General features: G+C 58.7%; 3 protein-coding genes across 9 annotated transcripts; 1 reads left to right on the forward strand and 2 right to left on the reverse strand.

The window, feature by feature from the left end:
• Positions 1 to 3,268: 3,268 nt before the first annotated feature.
• Positions 3,269 to 6,953, reverse strand: MRPL20 (mitochondrial ribosomal protein L20). 3 transcript variants are annotated; one of them, XR_008426453.1, is made up of 5 exons: positions 6,803 to 6,953; positions 6,607 to 6,717; positions 5,988 to 6,370; positions 4,758 to 4,835; positions 3,625 to 3,682 (listed from the first exon to the last, which is right to left on the reverse strand). XR_008426453.1 is itself a non-coding variant. In XM_053921047.1 (4 exons), the coding sequence occupies exons 1-4, from the start codon at positions 6,887 to 6,889 to the stop codon at positions 3,509 to 3,511; spliced, it is 450 nt and encodes a 149-aa protein (XP_053777022.1). In that variant the 5' UTR covers positions 6,890 to 6,953; the 3' UTR covers positions 3,269 to 3,508. The 3 variants fall into 3 exon arrangements, 2 of the variants coding, with proteins under 2 accessions (XP_053777022.1, XP_053777024.1); XM_053921047.1 differs by lacking the exon at positions 5,988 to 6,370 and having other exon boundaries at positions 3,269 to 3,682; XM_053921049.2 differs by lacking the exons at positions 3,625 to 3,682; positions 4,758 to 4,835 and having other exon boundaries at positions 5,973 to 6,370.
• A 922-nt stretch (positions 6,954 to 7,875) lies between these two features.
• Positions 7,876 to 13,578, reverse strand: ANKRD65 (ankyrin repeat domain 65). Of its 2 annotated transcripts, none has more exons than XM_053921196.2 (5): positions 13,426 to 13,578; positions 11,788 to 11,890; positions 11,444 to 11,664; positions 10,679 to 11,213; positions 7,876 to 9,938 (listed from the first exon to the last, which is right to left on the reverse strand). In XM_053921196.2, exons 2-5 carry the CDS (start codon positions 11,845 to 11,847, stop codon positions 9,504 to 9,506), a joined length of 1,251 nt encoding a protein of 416 aa, XP_053777171.1. In that variant the 5' UTR covers positions 11,848 to 11,890; positions 13,426 to 13,578; the 3' UTR covers positions 7,876 to 9,503. The 2 variants fall into 2 exon arrangements, with proteins under 2 accessions (XP_053777171.1, XP_053777170.1); XM_053921195.2 differs by having other exon boundaries at positions 11,788 to 11,926.
• On the forward strand, positions 10,994 to 17,312 carry TMEM88B (transmembrane protein 88B). Of its 4 annotated transcripts, none has more exons than XM_071220819.1 (5): positions 10,994 to 11,160; positions 13,070 to 13,415; positions 13,917 to 14,071; positions 14,631 to 14,813; positions 15,707 to 17,312. In XM_071220819.1, exons 4-5 carry the CDS (start codon positions 14,643 to 14,645, stop codon positions 15,965 to 15,967), a joined length of 432 nt encoding a protein of 143 aa, XP_071076920.1. In that variant the 5' UTR covers positions 10,994 to 11,160; positions 13,070 to 13,415; positions 13,917 to 14,071; positions 14,631 to 14,642; the 3' UTR covers positions 15,968 to 17,312. The 4 variants fall into 4 exon arrangements, with proteins under 4 accessions (XP_071076920.1, XP_053777172.1, XP_071076921.1 ...); XM_053921197.2 differs by lacking the exon at positions 10,994 to 11,160 and adding an exon at positions 12,304 to 12,356; XM_071220820.1 differs by lacking the exon at positions 10,994 to 11,160 and adding an exon at positions 12,472 to 12,558.
• The last annotated feature ends 2,991 nt before the right edge of the window (positions 17,313 to 20,303 follow it).

Genomic DNA, 20,303 nt, shown 5'->3' on the forward strand with positions numbered 1-20,303 from the left:
GCTTATTTCACTTAGCATAATGCTCTCCAGTTCCATCCATGCTGTTGCAAAGGGTATAAACTCCTTCTTTCTCTCTGCTGCATAGAATTCCATTGTGTATATCCTTTTTTCTCTCTCCCTCTCTCTCTCATTTTCTTTTTTTCTTCCTTCCTTTATTTCTCTCTCTCTCTTTCTTCCTTCCTTCCTTCCTTCCTTCCGTCCTTCCTTCCTTCCTTCCTCTCTTTCTCTTTCTTTCTTTGCTTTGGCCATCAAAAAATAGACATTTGAATGGAATTCAAATTGAGTGTGAATTACCCTAAAAATAAAAATTTATCCCAACCCCGTCAAGAGCTCGCGAGTTCCGCACTGCAGCGAAGGCTTCTTGGAGTCCGGCTTTTCCTGAAGGTGCTTGCGGGCAGCCTGCAGGCACTTGAGTGAGGATCCGGGCCGCAGACGGTGTGACTAGGCGGGACACACTTCTCCCAGGGCGCTCTCAGAGTTCGGCGGCTGTCTTCCCACTGCTGGATTGCGTTCCAGGGGTCTGGTGTGAGCCCGATAGTCCGGGGCTTCGGTGGAGGGCTGAGGCTTCGGAGGCCTCCGGAGAGGTGTTTGAGTGTGGTGACATCTATGACAAAGGTTAATCCAGACAGGGCGTGTGGGAAGAGATTTCACACCCGGGGAGCCCTGCAGGGTTGGCTCTTGGGTCCGAACCGAGCACGTTGGGGGTGAATGCCCCCGCCCTTAACTTCCTCTTCCGCTCTCCAGTACTTTCTCCATTTCCCTCCGGGCGGAAACCTCCACATGTCTGGCCTTGGCATCACATTCCGGATCGCAATCTGTCTTTACCCCAAATGAAATCTTTTTGCTGCCGACTTTTACTAACGTCCGGCATATTTGCGGCTCATCCCAGAAAAGAACCTCACGGCTCCAGGGCTGGTGAGCAAACAAGTTTCCAGTTTTTCTCCACGTCCCGGGAGCTAAAGGGTATTTTTCTCCTGGACCCGACCTTCTGTGGGCTTTATTCAGGATCTATTTAGAGGGGTTTTTTTTTTTTTCTGTTTGCCGCTGTCAACACGTGGCACCTGGTGTGATCATTCGAATCCAGTTTTTAGTTAATCCAGGTTTGGGGATACAAATATTAATACCAGATCACTAAAGTTCTTGCCTTCAGAATAGAGTCCAAAAAAACCACTAAAAAGCATTAAAAACAAAACAAAAAAAAAGACAAAACAACCCTGGATGGTGTGGCTCAGTGGATTAAGCGCTGGCCTGTGAACCAATGGGTCACCGGTTGGATTCCCAGTCAGGGCACATGCCAGGGTTTCAGGCCAGTCCCCAATAGGGAACAAGGGAGAGACAACCACACGTTGATGTTTCCCTCTCTTCCTCCCGTCCCCTCTGTGTAAAAGCAAGTAAATAAAATTTAAAAAAAGGCAAAACATTATTGAGTCCACAGGGAAGAGGGGTAGTTGGAAACATTTATTTGATGCTTCTACAAAGCCCATGGCAGCATGAGGAAAGGCATGGGTTCCTGCAGGAGTCATGGGTGGGGGCCAGGCCAGGACACCCCAGGAGCTGTGGCTTGGACTTCATCCTACACACAGCAGGAGCCCATGAGGTGTTTGTACAGAGTCCAGACTCCGCAGACCCTCCACACCTTCGTCTGTTACACCAGGTGCTCTTAGGGTTACTGCCTGCCAGCCTCTGGGGGTATTCAAGTCACCTGACTGTGCTGCTGTCACATCTGTAGCAGAAGAGCAGACGTGGTGTTAGTCGTCTGCTGCAGGTGTTACCCAAACGCTCACCAGGACTAAAGGCAGAGAGAGGGGAACTTCTTGTCTGTAAACCCCAGCAAACTGCTTATCATTGGCTCTGCCTGGGCTGCTTGTATCCCCTGAATAGCTGAGGGGAAAGCGGATGGCTCTAGCCTGTCAGGGCCAGGCTGTGGGGCTGGGAATGGGCTGCAGTTGTCTGCCACACCATCAGCAGCCTGCTGTGCTCACAACACACCCTAAGGGGCTGGTTTCTCCACCCTGTTGTTGCCCAAGCAGTAGGCACTCACTGATGAGCACGTGCATGGAGCACCCTGTGCAGAGCTGGACGTTGCACTAGGTACAGCAGTGAGCAAGACACATCCCCAGGCCTCCAAGTGTTCCATTCTAGTGGCCATCATTACACATGGTGGCAGGGGCCAGGAGCAGGTCTCTTTGGAGGGCAATGCAGTGACTGGAGCCAAAAGAGATGTTAGTCCACAGTGAGGATGCAGAAAAACGAGAGGACTCAGATCACCAGGTAGGAGGTACCCAGGGCTTGATTGGCTCTGCATGGGGCTGGAGGTGGGTGTCCATCTAAGGAAGGTGCCCAGGAGGACCTCAAGGGGATGGATGGAGGAGTGTCGCCACAGGACCCAGCATGGGAGTGGTGAGTTGGGGAAGGCAGATGTGTGTGGCCCGAGAAATGCAGGAGTCACTGGCAAGCAGTGAAGGCAACTGTGGGCCTTGCAGCTTCCTTGGGCAGGGGGAGGCCCGGGGGGAGGCGGGGAGGGGGGAGGAGGAGGGAAGTGTGTGGTCCTCGGAGGCCAAGGCCTGGCAGTATCCATTGGATTTGGTTCCAGGGCACAGCTTCGGTGAGAGCCATTGGGGCTAACTGCAGACCCAGTGACAAGAGGCTGGAGCAGAGACCAGAGAGGGCTGGGAGGAAGGACAGCATGCTCCACAGGTAGCAGGGGCTCACAGAACAGCAGGCTGAGTGTGGAACCAGCTCCCAGAGGGCAGAAGGAGGTGCTGGCCCTGAGCAGGCTGAGGCACAGCCTCCATGTCCTCTGGGTGGCAGTGGGCAGAGCAGAGGAGAGTGAGGAACTGCAGGGCCAGCAGAGCTGCTGTGAAGTTAGCGCAGGGAACTCATTCCTGGCCTGGACTCTGGACTCAGTTGAGTACCTGGTGATCTGATGGTGAGCAGCCTGTCATCCCTCCTGGGCCAGTGAGGGAGGGAGGGGAGAGCAGGGAAACAGGCTGGTGTGCAGAACGGCAGAAGAGCTGAGCCACGTGGTTCCTGCTGGAAAGGCTGGGGGGAGGGTGAAGCACAGAGTGGGCCAGAGTGGGGCTGAAGCTTTGGGTGCTAGATAGGAACCCACAGCTCCGAGGGGAGCCAGGGTCAGAGCTTAGCATCCTTGTGCAAACAGCCCCCTCACAGGAGAGGATCTAAGGTCCCGAGAGGAAGGCACGGACGCAGGTGACCTCCCAGCAGCCTCCTCCACATTTGCTTGAAGCCAGAGGACACAACTCTAAACACCGGTCACCACACGTGCTTTATTTACAGCACAACCCGTTCACATGCGGTGTTGCTGGCCGGCCCCGAGGAGGACGGACAGTGCTTTTCCCTCACACCTGTCACTGAAGTGTAAATTAAACCCATGCAAATCAAACCCAGCACACTCCCGGCAAGTGATTCTTGGCCCCTTTCTGAGTTACGACCATCAGGGGGAAAAGCCTTTTCCTAAGACGCTTGGCCAGAGAGGGCAGGGGTCCCCTCAATGGTACTGTGCCACTCTGGAAAATATGCCTTCGGGCTCCTTCCCGTCGCCCAAGGCAGCAGCAAATCCTTCCTGTCTCCTCCTTTTGGCCAAAGCAGCCAAGGATTTAAAAGTCTTTGGTTCGTAGATGGCTAGGTCGGCCAGCACCTTCCTGTTGAGCTCCACCTGGCACTAAGGAGAGAGGTAGAGCCCAAGTCAGAATCAGAACCATGTTCTGCTGCAGCAGTAGAGCACGCCAGGGAGCTCCTAGCCCCACCGGGCGTGTGGGCACACGAGCTGGGCTCCAGGGCGGGCCCTGCCCTTGCAGAATACAGCATCTGTCTGAGGAGGGGGCTGGCAGGGCAGGGGAGGGGAAGGACAGTGAATTTCATGCAAGGAGGAAACTAGAGGATGAATGTGGACAAGGAGGTGACTGGAGAGGAAGCTGGCATCCAATCCTGGTGCCAGGAAACCAAGGACTCTGCTTAGGGTCACGGTCATCACCCAAACAGAACTACGACTGCGGGCCTGGGGTGACGCTTGAAGTCAATTCAGAAGAGGAAATGGCAACTTCCATTTACCAACAATGAAATGAGACACAAGCGGAGGGGGCAGGGATGAAAACCAGGCACTCCCAATTCCCACGAGAGCCGAACCAAGTCGTCTGCCAAAGAAAACTGGAGGTGACTTCAGAAAACTGAGGCACAGAGGTGGGAGGGTCCCCTCAAAGCACAGGCAGGAGGAAGGGAGCCTGCCCCACCGCCTAGGACCTGTGTGCCCTGGGCAAAGCCCTTCTCCTCTGTAAGTCTCAGGTCCCCAGCAGGACCCCAAAGGTCTCTGTCAAGTGCCAAAGCCAGGAACCGGGACAAGGTAGAAATACAACCTGCCCCCCAGAACAGCATAACCACCAGATAAAGCAATTACTGGGGTTTCATGATGCTTGTTTACTGCCTCCAAGACTCCCCTCCTTTTTAGTTGTGTGAGTTTCCACTTCACCTGCTGCCGCATCAGAACTCATTCACAGTCAAAACTTTGAAATTGAACTTTCAAATTAAAGCCAAGTTTCTCTACGTTTTCCCTCTCGACGGGGAAATACCAGGCCTTGTGTCTCGTTAGCCCGTACCCATTCCAATTCTACCACCAGCAGGGCAAGGCCAAAGCTAGTACAGGGAGTCCTGGACCTGCCAGAACCCACCCAGAGAACGACAGCAACGTTCAGGTGCTAACACTGCGCTGCACCGCGGCAGGGCCGCACCCCCAACCGTACCTTAATTAAATTGGCAATGAACACTGGGTACTTCAGGCCGTGTTCCTGGGAGGCAGCTGTGATCCGATTAATCCAGAGCTGAAACAAGAAAACATTGAGATGCTTAAGACCTAATGAGATGTTACACCCACACCGCCCAACAAAAGTTCTGACTGAACTAGAAGAGTTTTGTAAAAGCAAAGAGAAGCCCCGGCTGGTGTAGCTCGGTGGACTGAGCGCTGGCCTGCGAACTAAAGTGTCATCGGTTCCATTCCCAGTCAGGGCAGGTGCCTGGCTTGTGGGCCAGGTCCCCAATACGGGGCCCGAGAGAGGTAACCACACACTGATGTTTTTCTTTTAAAGTAGATAGAAAAATCAGTGTTTTCTTTCCAGGCAAACAGGCTTGCAACACAAACAGCAGTGAGCAATGGTCGGTGCTCCTCATGCCAAGGCCAGCTTCTCTCCCGTCGGGCACTGGTGTGCAGTGAAGGGAGCTCACAGCCCCCCTGCAGGCACCGAGAACACAGACGAATGAGACCGCCGCAGACGCCGCTCAGAGCCGGGCGAGGATCCACACGGTGAACTCCGGCACCCAGAGACCAGTGCTACCATGTGGGATGAAGCAATGGAGGGAGAACAGCTGGAGGGAGCAGAGCCTGGCCGAGGAGGGGCAAGCAGCAGGGTGTGCCAGGGCAGGCGGGTCCCAGCTGGGGGTGGGCTGAGAAAGATCTGGAAGGATGAGCCAGTGACACAAATGCTTCTGAGTGGATGTGTTCTACTAAACGGTGGGGCCTCTCTTCACCCATTCTGTACTCAAAGTTAGGACTCCAGCCCATTCTGTCCCGTCCCCCCCCCCCCCCCCCCCCCGCTTCGGTTTGATCACGCGTTGGAATTGCCCACGGGTTTGTTAAAACACTGCTGGGCCCCACCTCGCCTCCAGCGTTTCTGCTTCAGGGGGTGCGGGCAGGGCCTGGAAATCTGCATCTCTACCAAGTCCCCATCCTAGGGACCTCTGCTCGGGCCCCCAGGCCCTGCTCACACCTCTGCACACTGGGACAGAGCACAGCAGGGTCCGGGGGAGCCAGGAACGGCATGGCCTCTCACCCTAGAGGCACAAACAACAACGCGGGGATGACCCACGTGCACAGAGACAGTTCACAGCACTGGGATCCTAATCCGTGGTTACCGAGACACATCTGATTTAAAGGACCAGAATTACCCCCATACACAGTTAAGTCAATCCGTATCTACAGAGTGTTGCCGACGGGGACCCGGGGTCACAGCATACAACAGCAGAAACATCCCTCGTGGAATCGACATTGTGGTGGGGGTAGGGGACGAGTCACAAACAACCGACCACGTAGGACGAGGAGCAGTGGATGCTGAGGTCACCAAAGCCCGATACGTGCGGACCGGAGCAGGTGGTGCTCTGCAGAAACCCCCAAGCAAACTGCGTGGGAGGCAGCAGGGCCGCGGACGAGGTCCGAATAACCAGGTCCGGTGGGCTCGCCTTTCTCAGGAGTGGGACGGTCGCGCAAACAGCAGACACAGCGGGGTGGTTGGGCGGAACGGGGGCGCCGGCGAGGGGGCTCCTGCGGTGGCGATGAGAACGCGGGGCTCCGGCCACCCGGTTCCTGCCGGGGTTTGGGGTATGAGGTGTGAGAACAGGAGAAACAAAAGCCCTGAGCGTGGTGCTGAAGTTTCCGTCTCGGCAGGGGAAGGACGGGGAAACCAACCATCCCGAGATGCGGGGTTTGGTTTCAAATACGTCGGAAGCCCCGGCGGGAAAGGAGGGCGGCCGGCCAGCCCCTCAGCCCGCGGTGACTCGGCTCCCGGGCCGCGACGCCGGGACCCCCGGGGCCAAGCTCACCGTCCTCAAGTTCCTCCTCTTCAGTCTCCGAGCTTTCGTGCACTTCACAAACGCTCTTATCACAGCCCGGACGGCCAGCCGGTAGCAGCGGTTCTTCCTTCCCCGGAAATGCTGGGTCAAAAAACGGGAAAGGAGGGCGGTCGGCCGGGCCCGCGGGCGCACGGGGCGCGCCGTGGGGCGTGCGCGGCCAACTCACCCGCGCGTGCTTCAGCACCTCCTGGACTCGCCAGTAGCGGTCGGTGACGCGGCTCCGCAGCCAGAGCTGCGCCGTGAGGAAGACCATGGCGCTCCGACCGGGGTCTTTGCTCAAAGACTCATGCGCCGCCTCGCCGGAGCGCTTCCGGGTCAGCGGCCCGGTGGGGACTTCCGGGGCAGGGCGCATTTGCCCCAGCCCCGCTGCCGTCCCGCTCTCTTGCGCATGCTCCTGCGCGGCGGGACCCCGAAAGGGCGTGGAGTGGGAGGTGCGCGGCTCGGGCGGTGGGGAAGTGAATGCTAGCGCTCCCGCAAAATGTGGGCCATAGTGTGCCGTGCGGAGGTTAAGGGGCCAATGCAGGCTGCCGCTGAGCGCGCCAGGACCGCGTCCCGCAGGGTGCGAAGGCCACGTATTGTGCAGTTGCGTCCCACGGAATGCCCAGACTGGGCGGGTCCACGGACACCAAGCACACTGGGACGGCGGGGAGAGGGGCTGCCAGGGGGCAGGGGTTTTTTGGGGTGATGACATCTGCAACTGGATGGTGGTGGAGGTTACATGACGCTATGGAAGCCCTAAATGGCACCGAATGAGATCCTTTAAAATGCTTAAACTAGTAACTTTTACATTTTGCCTATTTTACCACAATAAAACATGGTGAGGGGGGCACAAAGTAAGTGCAATTTATTTGTAACATTTTGTTTAGGTACGATTTTAAATTCTAGAAAAATTGCAACTCTAATTGAAGGAACTCCCCAATATGCTTTCCCCGAAGGTATCAACTGTTTACATTTTGCCCCATTTCATTCTCTAGAAATGTTTTTAAAGATTTTATTATTTTCTTAGTTATCTATTTATAGAGAGAGGGGAAGGGAGAAGAGAAAGAGTGAGGGGATTGCCTCTCGCACACCCCCAACTGGGGACCTGGCCTGCAAATTAGGCATGTGCCCTCCCTCACTGGGAATCGAACCAGTTGCCGAGGTCCAGCCACAGCAGAGTCCAGGGGGTCCGGAAGGTGCTATGAGGCATCGGCGCGTGGAGATCAGGCAACTACATAGCTCAGAGGCAGGTGAAGCACTGACTCGTTTATTGCCAAGTACAAGTGGATTTTTATATTTTCCTTTTTGGCATAGATTAACATTTGCAAGTGTATAGCATGATCAGTTAAGCAGAAAAATCAATACAAAGGTAACCAGGAAAAGTATGAAAGATTCCATGGATTTAATTATATTAAACAAGGACTGTTTTGACCAAAGTTTCCATAGATTCAGTTATAGTGAACAAAGATTATTTTAACCAGGAGAGTCATAAATCAGACGATTAGACATTTTCAGAAATTGTTCATAGGGCAAAAGTATACGGTAGATTGAGCAGAGGCAATAAGGCCTTTGTGATATCTAACTTAGCTATCTATCTTTTCTGTCTAAAATGTTTCTCTGTGTACTATAAACTTTAGCTTCATAGTAACTGTTTCTGTATACCTAATAGCTAACCAGCTTTTCTTATTTCTATGGCTGTCTAATTGATATATATTCCTATTCAAGGTAAAGGAGGGGCTGTTACTCTAACGACTTTTAGACATTCAGGGACTTGTTGACCAGAGACGCATTGGTCTGATTATATCCTGTTTGTGTCAGCTGCTGGTCAATTCTAAGAGTGGTGATCATTTCTAGGAGGTTCCAGATGATTAAGGCAGTAAAAATACAGATTCCAAGAAAGAGAAAGAACAAAATCACACACAGATCCCAAGTAATGCCACGTCCTCCAGGCCAGGATATGCTTCCTTGAAGACATATCCCCCATGTCTGGACCTTGTCAAACAACATGGTTGACCATACTGGAACTGGATGTGGCAACCAGTGATCTCTGGGTTCACAGGCCGGCACTCAACCCACTGAACCACACACAGCAGCCAGGGCAACAACTGTCTTGTTTCTGCTCTACTGGGGTTTTCATCTTGGGGGGTGGCCAAGCGGCAACAGGGAGATACAGGCCATGGAAAACAGATTTTATTACAGTGCCCAAGAGGAGGGGGCATGCCAGGCCCCACAGGGCCACAGAGAGACCAGTACCAGTGGAGAGACAGGAGTGGGGAAAAGCTCAGGCCAGTGCAGTGCCTGGATCTCCTTCAGGCAGGGCAGGGGAACCCTTTGGGACTAGCTGGTTGGATACTGCTGGCTGTGGCACCTGGCCCTGGGAATTTAAGGCGGGCACTATCAGCAGGGCATCTGAGCCCTGGGTCACAGGGGAGCTGTAAACAACTGTGGCCCCTGGGGTCCAGCCCTGTAGTTAATGGGTACAAGTAGACAAATGTAAAATCTAAGAAAACACAGTCAGAACTCTCCCATGTACAGAGAGAGCAGCTGATGGCCATACCCCCGTGGTGGACAGACATGGGGGAGACCATTGGGTTTTGGTCAAATCCAAGGCCACGACTCAGTTTCTCTGCCAAAGACTGTGGGGAAGGCCAGAGCTGCACAGATGATGCACTGCCATCCCAAGCCAGGCCAGGGGCCCGTTCCTGGGCTCAAGCTACTGTCTGCCCCTTCTCCTGCAGGAACCTCTGGGCTGGGCTGTTCTTCGCACCACACTACCCATGGCCTCAGCCCAGAAGGGCAGAGCCTGGCACAGGACCAGGGCTGTGGGACTGGGGAGCTTTCTGTCCAGCACTGGCCGTGCAGGCTCAGGCCTGTGGGGCTGTGTGCCCCTAGCAGTCATTCTGCTCCCTGCCAAGGGTGGGCCGGGCCTGGGCCAGGTCCCCCGCGGACACCAGGTCCTGGGCCACCTCACCCCACAGTGTGCTTAGAGCAAGGCTGGCGCCCCTGCTCAGCAACAGCTCTGCCGCGGGGCCGTGGCAACGCTCCATAGCGAGGTGCAGAGGTGTCCTGTGGAGCCAGCCAGTAGCGTTGACCTGTGCACCGCTGTCCAGGAGGTGGCTGGCGACTTCCACGTGGCCTCCCCGAGCAGCATGGTGCAGAGGGGTGAGACCCAAGGAGTCCTGAGCATCCACCTCCGCTCCCCAGGCTGCCAGCAGCTGTACGGCAGGCAGGTGCCCCCTGGCGGCCGCCCTGTGGAGTGCGGCGCGTCCGTGCCTGTCCCGGAGGCGCGGATCCGCTCCGTGGTCAAGCAGCACCTCCATGTCCTGGAAGAGGAGGGGAGGGCGAGGCAGGGGCCAGCCCGGGCTCAGGAGGGTGAGGGGCTGGGGCCGCCGTGCCACTGGCCTGACGCAGACCTCACCTGGTCTATGTCACCTAACCGCCTCTCTCTCAACATTGCGTCCCCATTTGGTAAATGAGCCAGCGCCCAGGAAGGGCTCTGCTTGGCAGGGGTGTCAAACTCACTCTCACCAGGGGCCACATCAGCCTCGCAGTTGCCTTCAAAGGGCCAAATGTGATTTCAACTCCTTGACAGTTAAGGAGCAGTCACATTTATACAGTCCTAAAATTATTTCAGCCCCTGGAAGGCAACCAGGGGGCTGATGTGGCCCCGGGTGAAAATGAGTTTGACACCCCTGGCTTCGAGACTTCCACTTGTCCCCGCATCGTCCTTAGACCGAACCCAAGACTAGCAGCCCCCTGCCGGCCGTCCCGCTGTCTGCCGGCTGGCTGGACCCAAGCGCACGCCTGGTGCTCAGTAGACACTCGCCGCGGCGGGTCACAGGAGTAAACCCGGATGCCCGGCCAGGCACGCTCCCCAGGCTTCCCGGAGCGCAGTCAAGGCTGCTGCCCCCCACCCCCACCCCGCCGTTCCGCCTCCGCCTGCCCGCGGGGGCCGCTCTGCCATCCGCACACCTGCGGTGGCCGGCGCAGCCCCTGGGGCGAAGGACACTGCCCTGCAACCGCGGCGTCATGGCAGGGGCTGGGGAGTCAGACTGGGACGTACCTGCTGGCGGCCCAAACCAGCGGCGACGCTGAGCGCGGTGGCTCCCGAGCAGTCCCGGGCGTCCACCCGCGCGCCACAGTCCAGGAGTAGGCGCAGCGCCGCCGCGCGGCCCGCCGCGGCCGCCACCAGCAGGGCGCCGTCCAGGCCCGCGCCGCCACCTGCTGCGAGCAGCTCGAGCACCGGCAGGCGGTCACCCGCGGCCGCCCAGTGCGCCGCTGTCCAGCCGCGCGCGTCCGCCGCTTCGGGGCCCGGGCCAGGCGCACCCAGCAGGAGCCCAGCCAGCAGCGTGCGGCCCAACGCAGCCGCGCAGTGCAGTGGCACGAGGCCGGCCCCGGACCGCGCCGCCGTTGGGGCTCCGCGACGCAGCAGCAGCTCGGCCATCTGCGAGTGCCCCTGCCAGGAGGCCTCGTGCAGCGGCGTGCGCCCCGCGCGGTCGGTGGCTCCCACAGGCGCCCCACGCTGCAGCAAGAGCCGCACCAGGGGTACGTGGCCGCGCAGCACGGCCAGATGGAGCGGGGTCCTTCCCGCACTGTCCCTGCGGAGCGGGATTCCAGGGCGAAGGAGAGCATGGCCGGTGGATAAGATCCGGTCCTGCCCGCCCTGGTGAAGGGGGCCCTGCCCTCTCTCCCCAGTTCAGGGAAGGGACGTGGCCTGGGGGAGGGACGTGCTACTACTTTACCCTTGAGGGAACCCCTCCTTCCTACTCAGAGGTGGGACCTCTGCCCCCCACTCAAGGTGGAGAGACCCTGTCCTGCGGGGGCTCACCTCTCCTCCACACTGGCCCCCTGCTGCAGCAGCTGCGTTGTGAGGCCTGGGTGACCACTCCACACGGCCTGCAATAGGCGCCCCCAGGCCTGTGTGGCACTGGGCCCCTCTGCCGTGACTCCCAGGGCCTCCTCAGAGCCCAGCTGGATCCACCTGAGTTCCTGCTCTGTTCCCGCCTCAGTCAGGTCCTGCTTCCTGGGCTCTGAGCTCCCAGAATTCACCTGAGAACAAGAATCCTGCTTGGATGCTGGAGGCCCCGGGGCCAGCCCCAGGCCCCTGTCCCCAAGACAACAGGGATCCCCATCTTTCCCCCAGGGAACCAGGCCACCAGCAAGCTCAGTTACCTGCACTGGGAGGCTGCCCAGGGGCTCTGTCCTCTGGTGGGGGGGCCTCTGCATGCTCATCCTGGTCCAGCCACAGCCTGGTGGTCCCGGCCAGGAACTGCTTCTGGACGAGTGGAGGATGGTGGAGGTGTGTCTACCCCTGGAGGGTGGGAAGGCTAGAGCTCTGTGTGTGTGTGTGTGTGTGTGTGTGTGTGTGTGTGTGGTGGGGAGTGTGGGGGAGTCGCCTCCTGCTGACCCCTGGGCCAGGCCAAGTGCCACTTCTCCACACTGTTTACCCAGCAATCTAAGGAGAGGCCCTGCCTGGCAGCCCAGCCTCTATCCCAGCACCCGTCCTCTGCCAACTGCCAGGGCTCTGAGAGACAAAGGCCAGGCAAGCAGGTGCAAGCCCATGGACTGCAGGTCCTAAGGAGCACAGCCTTTGATGTGCCAGGACTTGCCCCTGCCCCCCCTCAGGTACCCTTGTGCCTTCCGTGGGTCCCTCCCTCAGGTCCTGCCCCTCTCCCCCACTCCTGTCCCCACAAAGGCCACTGCCAGGCCAGATTCCTGGCTGGGGAGGTGGACAGCGTGAGGTGGGACCCTTTCTTCCCAAGCCAGGAAGCCTGGCTAAGGGAGCCTGGGGGAGGGAGCCCCTTGAGACAGATGCGGAGGCAAGTCAGTGAGGCTGTGACAGGCAGACTGCTGGGCAGGACAGGGAGGGAGCATTGTCAGGACAGGAGACTAGAAGCCGCTGGGAATGGTGCTGCAGCAAGGGGCCTGAGAACGTCCTGCAAGGTGGTCACCTCCTTTCCGGGGGCCCTGGGGCAGGCTCCGCCTTTCCATCCCCATTCGCAGGGAAGGCCACCTGAACAGAGCCCCCTCAGAAGAAGCTCTAGCTGCCTCTCGTGAATGTCCACCAGGGGGCAGCACAGCTTTGGGGCTGTTGCTCCCACCCCAGCCCCCACCCTCTGGCTCCCAGGGATGAAGTGTCACCTGGGCCCCACCCTGTCCCCTGCCTAGAGGGGCAACAGAGCCTTAGCCCCTCCCTAGAAAGCAGCCTTGACGGGTGCCAGGACCAAAGGGTGGGTCTCCAAGCAGGAGGCTAAGGGACCCCGCTCACCACCAAGCCACAGGGACCCTACCCCACAAGCCTCAGTCACTGCTCAGATGTCGCCTCCCAGAGGGGCCCTGAACTAACAATTAATGGGAAGCAAGCTTGTCCCCGGCCGTGTTCCATTTTCTTCTTAGCATCTGTCACTCCATGAAGGTACCTGTTTTATTTCAAGTATCTGCCTTCCTCTTTCAGAATGAAAGCTCCCTGTGTCGCCGTCCCACAGGGGACATGGAGAAGAACGGGCTGGATCACAGGCAGCAAGGCCCGAGGTGAGCAGCCGACAGAGGGTGCCCTGTTGTCAAGGATCCACCTGGGACCGGTCACACCCTGTCAGAGCTAGGGAAGTCTCAGAAGGCCCCCTGACAACCTTCCCACACCCTGCCACCGCCTCAGGGGGCTCTGCGGGGTCCTGCAAGGCCCTCAGGATGCCTGCACAGAGCCACGCCCCCATCAGCCGCACTCAGCACAGAATCCTCAGGACCTGGAGTCGAGCTGACCCACCTGAGGACAAGGTGGGGCTAGAAAGGAGAAGAGACAGGTATGCTCACCATTGGTACTCTCTGCCCAGACATTACCATCTGCAGCATTTTTTACCCCACGTTCAGGTAAACAAGCAGCTACGATAAGATCTTGGTGTTCGTGAGCTGCGTCTCTGCCTGGCGACAGGGCGTGGCATGAGCTGCAGGGGAGGCTCCAAGGTTCTGACTGGGCCTGTGGCAGGCTCGTGTTTAACTGTGCCCCCGCTGTCGCTGTCATCGCCCCGACTCGCAGGAGGGAGCTGGGGAGCCTGAGAGGCCTGGCATATGTTCAAAGGGAAGTGGGAGGGGGCCCTCGGCACCTGGCGCTCACAGCCTCTGTGTGGCTCACGGGCAGCCTGCTCATTGGCTCCTGTCCGCTCCTGTCCTGTTATGCAGGGGCACCCTGGGACTCTGGGAGGCAGTGAGATGGTTTTACTGATATTTGGGGGCATCAGTTGGGGTTTTGCAGATGGGCAGGGCATGCTTTTCCCCACTTCGAATAACGGAATCTGTGCTGCCAGTTTCCAGAATGGGCTGGACTCCGTCTGATCGGGGACATCTGTCGTCGTGCCCGCCGTGACTGCGCACCGTGTGCTTGGTCCCACAGGAACTCTCAACCACCCCAGGGGGTGGGCGCCCACATCTTCCCTGTGTGGCAGAGGCTGAGAGGGGCCAGGTTTGGAGAAAATGGGGGGCCAGCAAGGGTCAGGACCGGGAAGTCGGGTGGGTGGTGACCTCTACGTGGCAGCTCCAGATGGGGCAGTCATCAGAGGCAAGCTCTATGAAATGATGTCATTGTGGGGGTAGTGGGGAGGGCAGAAAGGGCGGGACCAGGGGTGAGGAGGGCCTCAGTGCCAGGCAGTAGGGACAGCTGTGCGAGCCTGGACCACAGCTACGGACACTGGCCAGGACCAGAGCTGCGGTCGCCAGGCAGAGAGAGACCCAACCTGGCAGTGGGGGAAACTGGCAAGGGTGTGGCCCTGGAGAGGGACGGTCAAGGCTGGACCTATCTGGCCTGGGTCCATTATCTGGTTGCTGGGGTCTGAGAAGCGGTCTCACCAGGGGACCTAGAGTGACCCTGGGGGTCTCAGTCGCCATCCGACTGCAGCTGTGAGCCCACCAGACCCATTGCCTTTGAGAGCATGAGTGAGCAGGAGAGGGAGGCAGAGGAGGACGAGGGAGGGGGCACTTCAGACACAGCACCCATGCTGCCCCGATGGCGCCCTGCCCACCAGGCATCTGCCCAGATGTCTTCAGGGTGGACAGGCCTGGCTGCCCAAGGCCTCAGGACGCTGCTGCTGCCCGGCCGGCTTCTGGCCGAGCTCCTGCTCCACCTGCTGCTTCCCGCGACCGTGTTCCTGCTGGTGCTGATGCCAGCAGCCGCCCTCATCTACCTGGGATTCCTGTGCCACTCCAGGGTGAGCAGAGCCCTCCACGGGTGGGGGCGCTGGCTGGGACCCCTGGGGAGTGGGATCCTGTGGAAGGGCAGGGCCCTGGGCCTGAAGGTGCATCTTCCCCCTTCAGGAACAGCCTCCTTGTCCCCAGAGACATGTGTGCCCCTCCCTGGGGGGCCCTTCTTCTGCCAACCCCTCCCCCATCGGCCACAGCAGTAAAAGGGCTTTTGTTCCCCACTGGGGGTGACAGCTCTTTCCCCTCCCCTGAGGGCTCCCAGTCTTGTACCAGGGGCCACCAGGGCCTGGACAGCTGGTCATGGTGGGAAGAGGAGGGGGTTCCAGGGAGAGAACATGAAGACGTTGCTGGATTTTACAGTGCACAGCCCCTTGCCAGCCCTCACCCCCACTCACAGCTCCTGCGGAGGAACTCTCCTGCCTCGAGCTGGGTTCCAAGTGTGTAAAGGGCTGTGGCTTGGTCCCTAGCATGGAGAGTGTAGGCAGATGGGTCCCCATGTCCCCTTCCTATAGGCATAGGGCAGGGGATGGGGACTGAACATGGGGCCGCTGACAGTAAGGTGACATCAGCTGGTGACACTCACAGGTCAGGGCTCCTGGTCAGACGCCAGCATAGAGAAGGGCCACAGGAGAGTAATGTGTGTGTTGGGGGTGAGTGGCAGGGATATGGCAATGGCGGGGAGGGGTGGGAATTCTCCTCAAGGGATTCCTACTCTGGCCCTCTATCACCTCGGTTCCTGATCTCCCATCCTCGGCTCAGAAACGACAGGCCCACAGCGGGCTCAGCCACAGGCCCCACTAGACCTCAGGTCCTCCCAGCCTAGCCTCTGGTGGTGCTCTCCCAGACCCCGCCCAATCCACCAGCTCCTTGCCCCACCCCTGACCGTCCGCCCCGCCCTCAGGTCCACCCAGCGCCAGTCCCCACGTGCCTCGCGCTGCTCTCCGACAGCAGCTCCGCGACGCTCATCGTGCTGGGCTTCCTCTCGCTGCCTCCACTGCTGGTGCTCGCCTCCGCCACCCGCGCCCGCCTGGCCCGGCGCCTCCGCCCCCTGCTGCCGCCCCCCACGTGGACCCCTGGACCCCGCCGACACCCAGGGTCTAGCGACGGCGGGCGGACAGAACGCCACCCCGACGGAGAGGAGCAATTCTGCGCCTGGGTGTGACCCCTGAGACTCTTCCAAGTCCCGGGAGGCCCCCGAACCCCCCGTGGCCCCCATAAAGTGGCCCCAGGCCGGCAAGCTGGACGTCTGCGTCCAAGTCCCGCGAAGTCGCGTGCGTGCTTCCGGCTCGCGCGCAGTGCTCCGAATGGCCGCGAGATGGCACTAGACTCCCTCGAAACTGGGGCGGGGGCGGGCAGCCTTACACCACCCGCGCAGGCACTCGTGCTGCAGAGGCGCGGGGAAGGCCTCTCGGAGGAGGGATGGCTCCCAGAGAAGGCGCATGTCCATGCTCCCAGAAAGGCGGCCTTTCTGGCTGCTGCCACTGTGGCTGCCCTGGGCTCCTGCTCCCTCGCAAAGGACAGCAACCCCTGCGGGCCCCCTGTCTGGTCAGCCAGGGACCTCGAGCAAGGTTCAGAGACTTCCACACTCGCTGGAGAGCACGCTTCCAGAAGCTCAGCGATGGCCAGCCGCGCCAGGGCCTGCGTGGCTCAGACTAAGGCCAGGGTCAGGGTTCAGTCTGTTCTCTCGGGACAGTTGTAAGATCGGTGTCTTCTGTATTCTGTTTTATGCTTTAAGCTTGTCTCTGGGTATGGATATGTTCTTAATTATCCATTTGGTATACGTGGTGTTTCCCGTTTCTAGGGACTCATGTATTTCATCAGTTCTGGAGAATTCTCAACTAGTATCCCTGGAGATCTGTCACCCATTGTACAGTTCTTGGGGGAACCTTCGCCCTCCGCTGGGACCGTGCCGTTAATTTGTCTCCCGTGTTTTCCATTTCATCGTCCTCTCTTCGCTGCCTTCTGGGCAAGTCCTTCAGCTCCCTCTTCCAGTTCCCATTCACTCACTGTGTCCAATCTGCCAATTAACTCATCCATTCAATTTTTGGTTACGATACCTAAAAGTTATACTTGCTTCCTTTTTAAATCCGATTGTTTCTGATGGTCTCTTGCTGGCATGCTTGACCTGTGGATTCCAGCTTTGATATCTTGACCAGTTCACTGTTATTTTACATTCTGTCCCTAACAATTCTAATTTGTTAGTCTTGGGGGTCTAACTTTGTTACGTGTTATTTTCGCTGATTCTCACTCATACATTGTTTCTCTGAAAGTTTGCTAATTTTCATGGTCAGCCCACACCTGTGAACATTCTGAGACCTGCCCTGGCTGGTGCGGCCTGGTGGGTTGAGCGCCGGCCTGCAGACCAAAAGGTCACCAGTTCGAATCCCTGTCAGGGCACAGGCCTGGGGTGCGGCCCATGTCCCCAGATGGGGGTGTGTGAGAGGCAGTTGAAGGATGTCTCTCTCACACCTCAATATTTGTCTCTCTTTTTCCGTCCCTTCCTCTCTCTCTGAAAATAAATAAAATCAAAAATAAAAATAAAAATCTGTGCTTGTTGTACCCCTTCCAGAGTCTAGTGGCAGCCGAAAGGCCTTTTTAAGGACCTAGCATACCATTTTGCCAGCTGGACCCCACCTGTGACCAGCAGGGTCTGGTCTCTGCTGTGCCAGAAGGTTGCCGCTCACAGTTCAGCACGTGACCAGGGTCAGGATTCATTCCTTGACCTTGAGCAGAGCCCGCTGTGTGATTGGCTTGGGTCCAACAGGCGTCCTTGGGGTTTCCCAGTCATCTGTGCCCGGCTCCGATGCCGTTCCCAGCCAGACAGGAGCCTGGCTGACTGCCTAGCTGCCAAGGATAACTTCCTCCCGTCCAAGGCCGTCTTCCTTCCCCTCCTGCCCAGGCGCTGGGTGGCTCAGGCCAGGCGTCTTAGGGTGTGAGGACTCTCTGGGGACCCGCCTGGCCCTGGAGTCATCAAACAACAGCTCGGCCTGCCGGGGGCGGGGAGCCCAGCTGCCTGAGCCCACAGGGTTCCTAAGGCGTGTCCCAGCATCACAGGCCACCCCTGAGTCCCAGCTTAGCTCCACCCACTCACAAAGGACACCTGTAGGAGGCTGTGGGAAGTTCACAGAGGGGCCTAGGGGTCTGCTTTGAGAGGGCCAGCTGTCAGGCAAACGGGGACACTGCGTGCTGCCGGCCCAGAGCTGACCCAGCAGAGAGAACCAAAACCAGGCCCTGGGGCCTGGGGAAGGCTCAGAAGGACCTCCCGTGTCCTGGGTGCTCTCCCTTATCTGCCACCGTGTAGGCAGGTCCTTGGTAAGGGGGAGGGAGGCCTGGGCTAATGGGGAGACAGGCCCTGGCCTCCAGCACAAGAACCCCTCCTCCAGGCCTGTTGTACACATGACCTATCCAGGCCCTTCTATTCCCCCCACCCGCCCCTCCAGATCTCTGCCTCTAAACCTTTGCCCCGCCCAGAGCCACGACAGAAGCCCCCTCCTTTCAGGCCCAGCCCCTCCTGTTGGGGTCTCTGCTCCCGTCTCCCAAGAGTCCCCTCAATCCCAGCCTAAAATGGCCCCCCCAAGCCCACCCTAAAGGTTGAGGAGCACTGACCTCAACACCCCTCAACCCATCCAGGGGTCCACACTGCTCAGGACGCAGGTGCTGAGCTGCCTGGCGGAGACCTCCACTTGGGAATGGCAACATAAGAAGCGTCCGAACCTCGAAGAGTCTTTATGAGTTTGAACCAAACTGACAACAACTGCAGGGAAGCAAAACCTCAAGGCACTGAGAAGACGCTCTGGAAAATCGCCGTCTCGCACCTTCTTTTGTACGTTATGGTCAAAAGAAGAGGCGTAAGGGGCCCGTGACCCACTGGCAAGAGGTCAGGGAGGCAGAAAGCGAGGCCAGAGGGGACGTCTGGGCCTGGGTAAAAGAGTGAAGTGGTAGACACTGCTTTGCACAGGTGGGCACAGGACAGCTAACAGCTCACGGGGTGACCGTGACAGCAGCCTCGAGGGGCTCTGTGACCGCAGGGGCCCTGGCTGTGCCACTTGTGCCCAAGGGGTTTGGAAAAGGGAAGTCACCGCGCAATTCCACAGGTGTGTCATCGTAGATGCAAAGAGACAACGCAGGCTCAATTAAGGTCAAGGCTGACGTAAGTCAGGGAGGGTCCAAGCCTGGAAGCCTAGGACGGGACTGCCAGCCTTGACCCGCTTCTAGTCAGACAGCTTTAGTTTCAGAGTCTCCCGTGTGGTTGCTTCAGGTCTTGGAGTCTGTGAGGCTGTCACGCAGGCCTCCCCCGAGCCAGTTGGGGTTCTCCTGTGGCCCCTTTTTCGTCCACAGGACGAGTTGCTCTTTCCCCACCCCAGGTGCCCAGGCCCCTGCTCTGCAGAGCATGCCTGTCCACAGGGACCCCTACGCCCGTGCCTGCGTGTTCCAGCTTGTGCCTGTCCTCATCCCCTGCGGCCCCGGGCGGGGCGGGGCGGGGTTGGCTGTCTGACCCCACAAGTGTGGAGACGGCTCCCGAACCTGCCCGAAGCCATTTGTTCCTGCACAGAGCATCTCCCAGGAGCTGAGGCATCTGCAGGCACACCCGCAGACAGGAAGGAGCAGCCAGGAGGGGCCAGCTCTGTCCCTCCAGCTTGCACCCAGATGCAAGCCTGCGAGCCTGCCCCCACCCAGGCATGTGGTGCTGGGCAGGAAGTGAGCTGGGGTGGGTGGGCCGAGGAGTGTGTGAAAGGACACAGCGGCCCCATTTGCTATTGTGGCACCCCTCGCCCAGCAGGCCTGTGACCTTGTTAAACCTGACGCCATTTTACTCCTCTGAGCTTGTCCCCAGGACTGGAAACGACTGGACTGGACGCGGGAACAGAACTGACCGCTCCCTGAAGCCACGGGTGGATGGTGCCGTGGGAGCAAGCCTCGCATCCTCACGCCCCTGCAGCCCAAGGGCTTCACCACAGCAGCCCCCCGCCCTTTTTGATCCAACGGTAATCCAGGAAGAGCCCAAAGCCCCCACCCCTCCCCACTGCGCCCCTCTCCTTTCTTGGAGAGGGAATAAACACTTGACTCTACACTTTCTTCACTTTGTGAATTCCTTCACAGCCCACGTGGCCGACCCCCCTGCCAGTGTGGAGGAACGCACTTTCCTCTGCCCCCAGGTCCTTCTGGCCAGTCTAACACCAAGTAGACGCGAGACAGATGAGCAGCAGAAAACAGCTGACTCCATCCGGGAACCCCGCAAACAGGGGGGTCCGACCCACAGGCACGAGAGGTCCGCAGCCGGAAAGGGAATGTGGGCAGCGGAGACCCTGAGCTAGGCAGAGGGGAAGAAGAGCAGGTGCTTAGTGAACAGAAACTCATCCTGCCCTATGACCAGGTCAAAAGAAGGGAGCTCGGACCATCACTTGCCACAGCCAAGCCCGGGAACTCGAGTTCTCCAGGCAGGTGTGGGAGGGGCACACGTTTCTTCAGAGCCTGCAGCTGCAGTTGCCTTTAGCTCA

This window comes from Desmodus rotundus, chromosome 3 (assembly GCF_022682495.2).
Source record: "Desmodus rotundus isolate HL8 chromosome 3, HLdesRot8A.1, whole genome shotgun sequence".
Lineage (NCBI taxonomy): Eukaryota > Metazoa > Chordata > Mammalia > Chiroptera > Phyllostomidae > Desmodus > Desmodus rotundus.

Excerpts from the sequence above, each read along its gene's own strand:
- MRPL20 (XM_053921047.1), bottom strand. The coding sequence starts at position 6,889 with ATGGTCTTCCTCACGGCGCAGCTCTGGCTGCGGAGCCGCGTCACCGAC. Across the intron at positions 6,718-6,802 it reads AGGTGCTGAAGCACGCGCGG|CATTTCCGGGGAAGGAAGAA; the intron begins GTGAGTTGGCCG and ends TTTTTGACCCAG. Across the intron at positions 3,683-4,757 it reads TCATTGCCAATTTAATTAAG|TGCCAGGTGGAGCTCAACAG; the intron begins GTACGGTTGGGG and ends CTCTCTCCTTAG.
- ANKRD65 (XM_053921196.2), bottom strand. The coding sequence starts at position 11,847 with ATGAGCATGCAGAGGCCCCCCCACCAGAGGACAGAGCCCCTGGGCAGC. Across the intron at positions 11,665-11,787 it reads TGGGCAGCCTCCCAGTGCAG|GTGAATTCTGGGAGCTCAGA; the intron begins GTAACTGAGCTT and ends TCTTGTTCTCAG. Across the intron at positions 11,214-11,443 it reads GGGGCCAGTGTGGAGGAGAG|GGACAGTGCGGGAAGGACCC; the intron begins GTGAGCCCCCGC and ends CCCGCTCCGCAG.
- TMEM88B (XM_045190421.2), top strand. The coding sequence starts at position 14,538 with ATGAGTGAGCAGGAGAGGGAGGCAGAGGAGGACGAGGGAGGGGGCACT. Across the intron at positions 14,814-15,706 it reads GATTCCTGTGCCACTCCAGG|GTCCACCCAGCGCCAGTCCC; the intron begins GTGAGCAGAGCC and ends CCCCGCCCTCAG.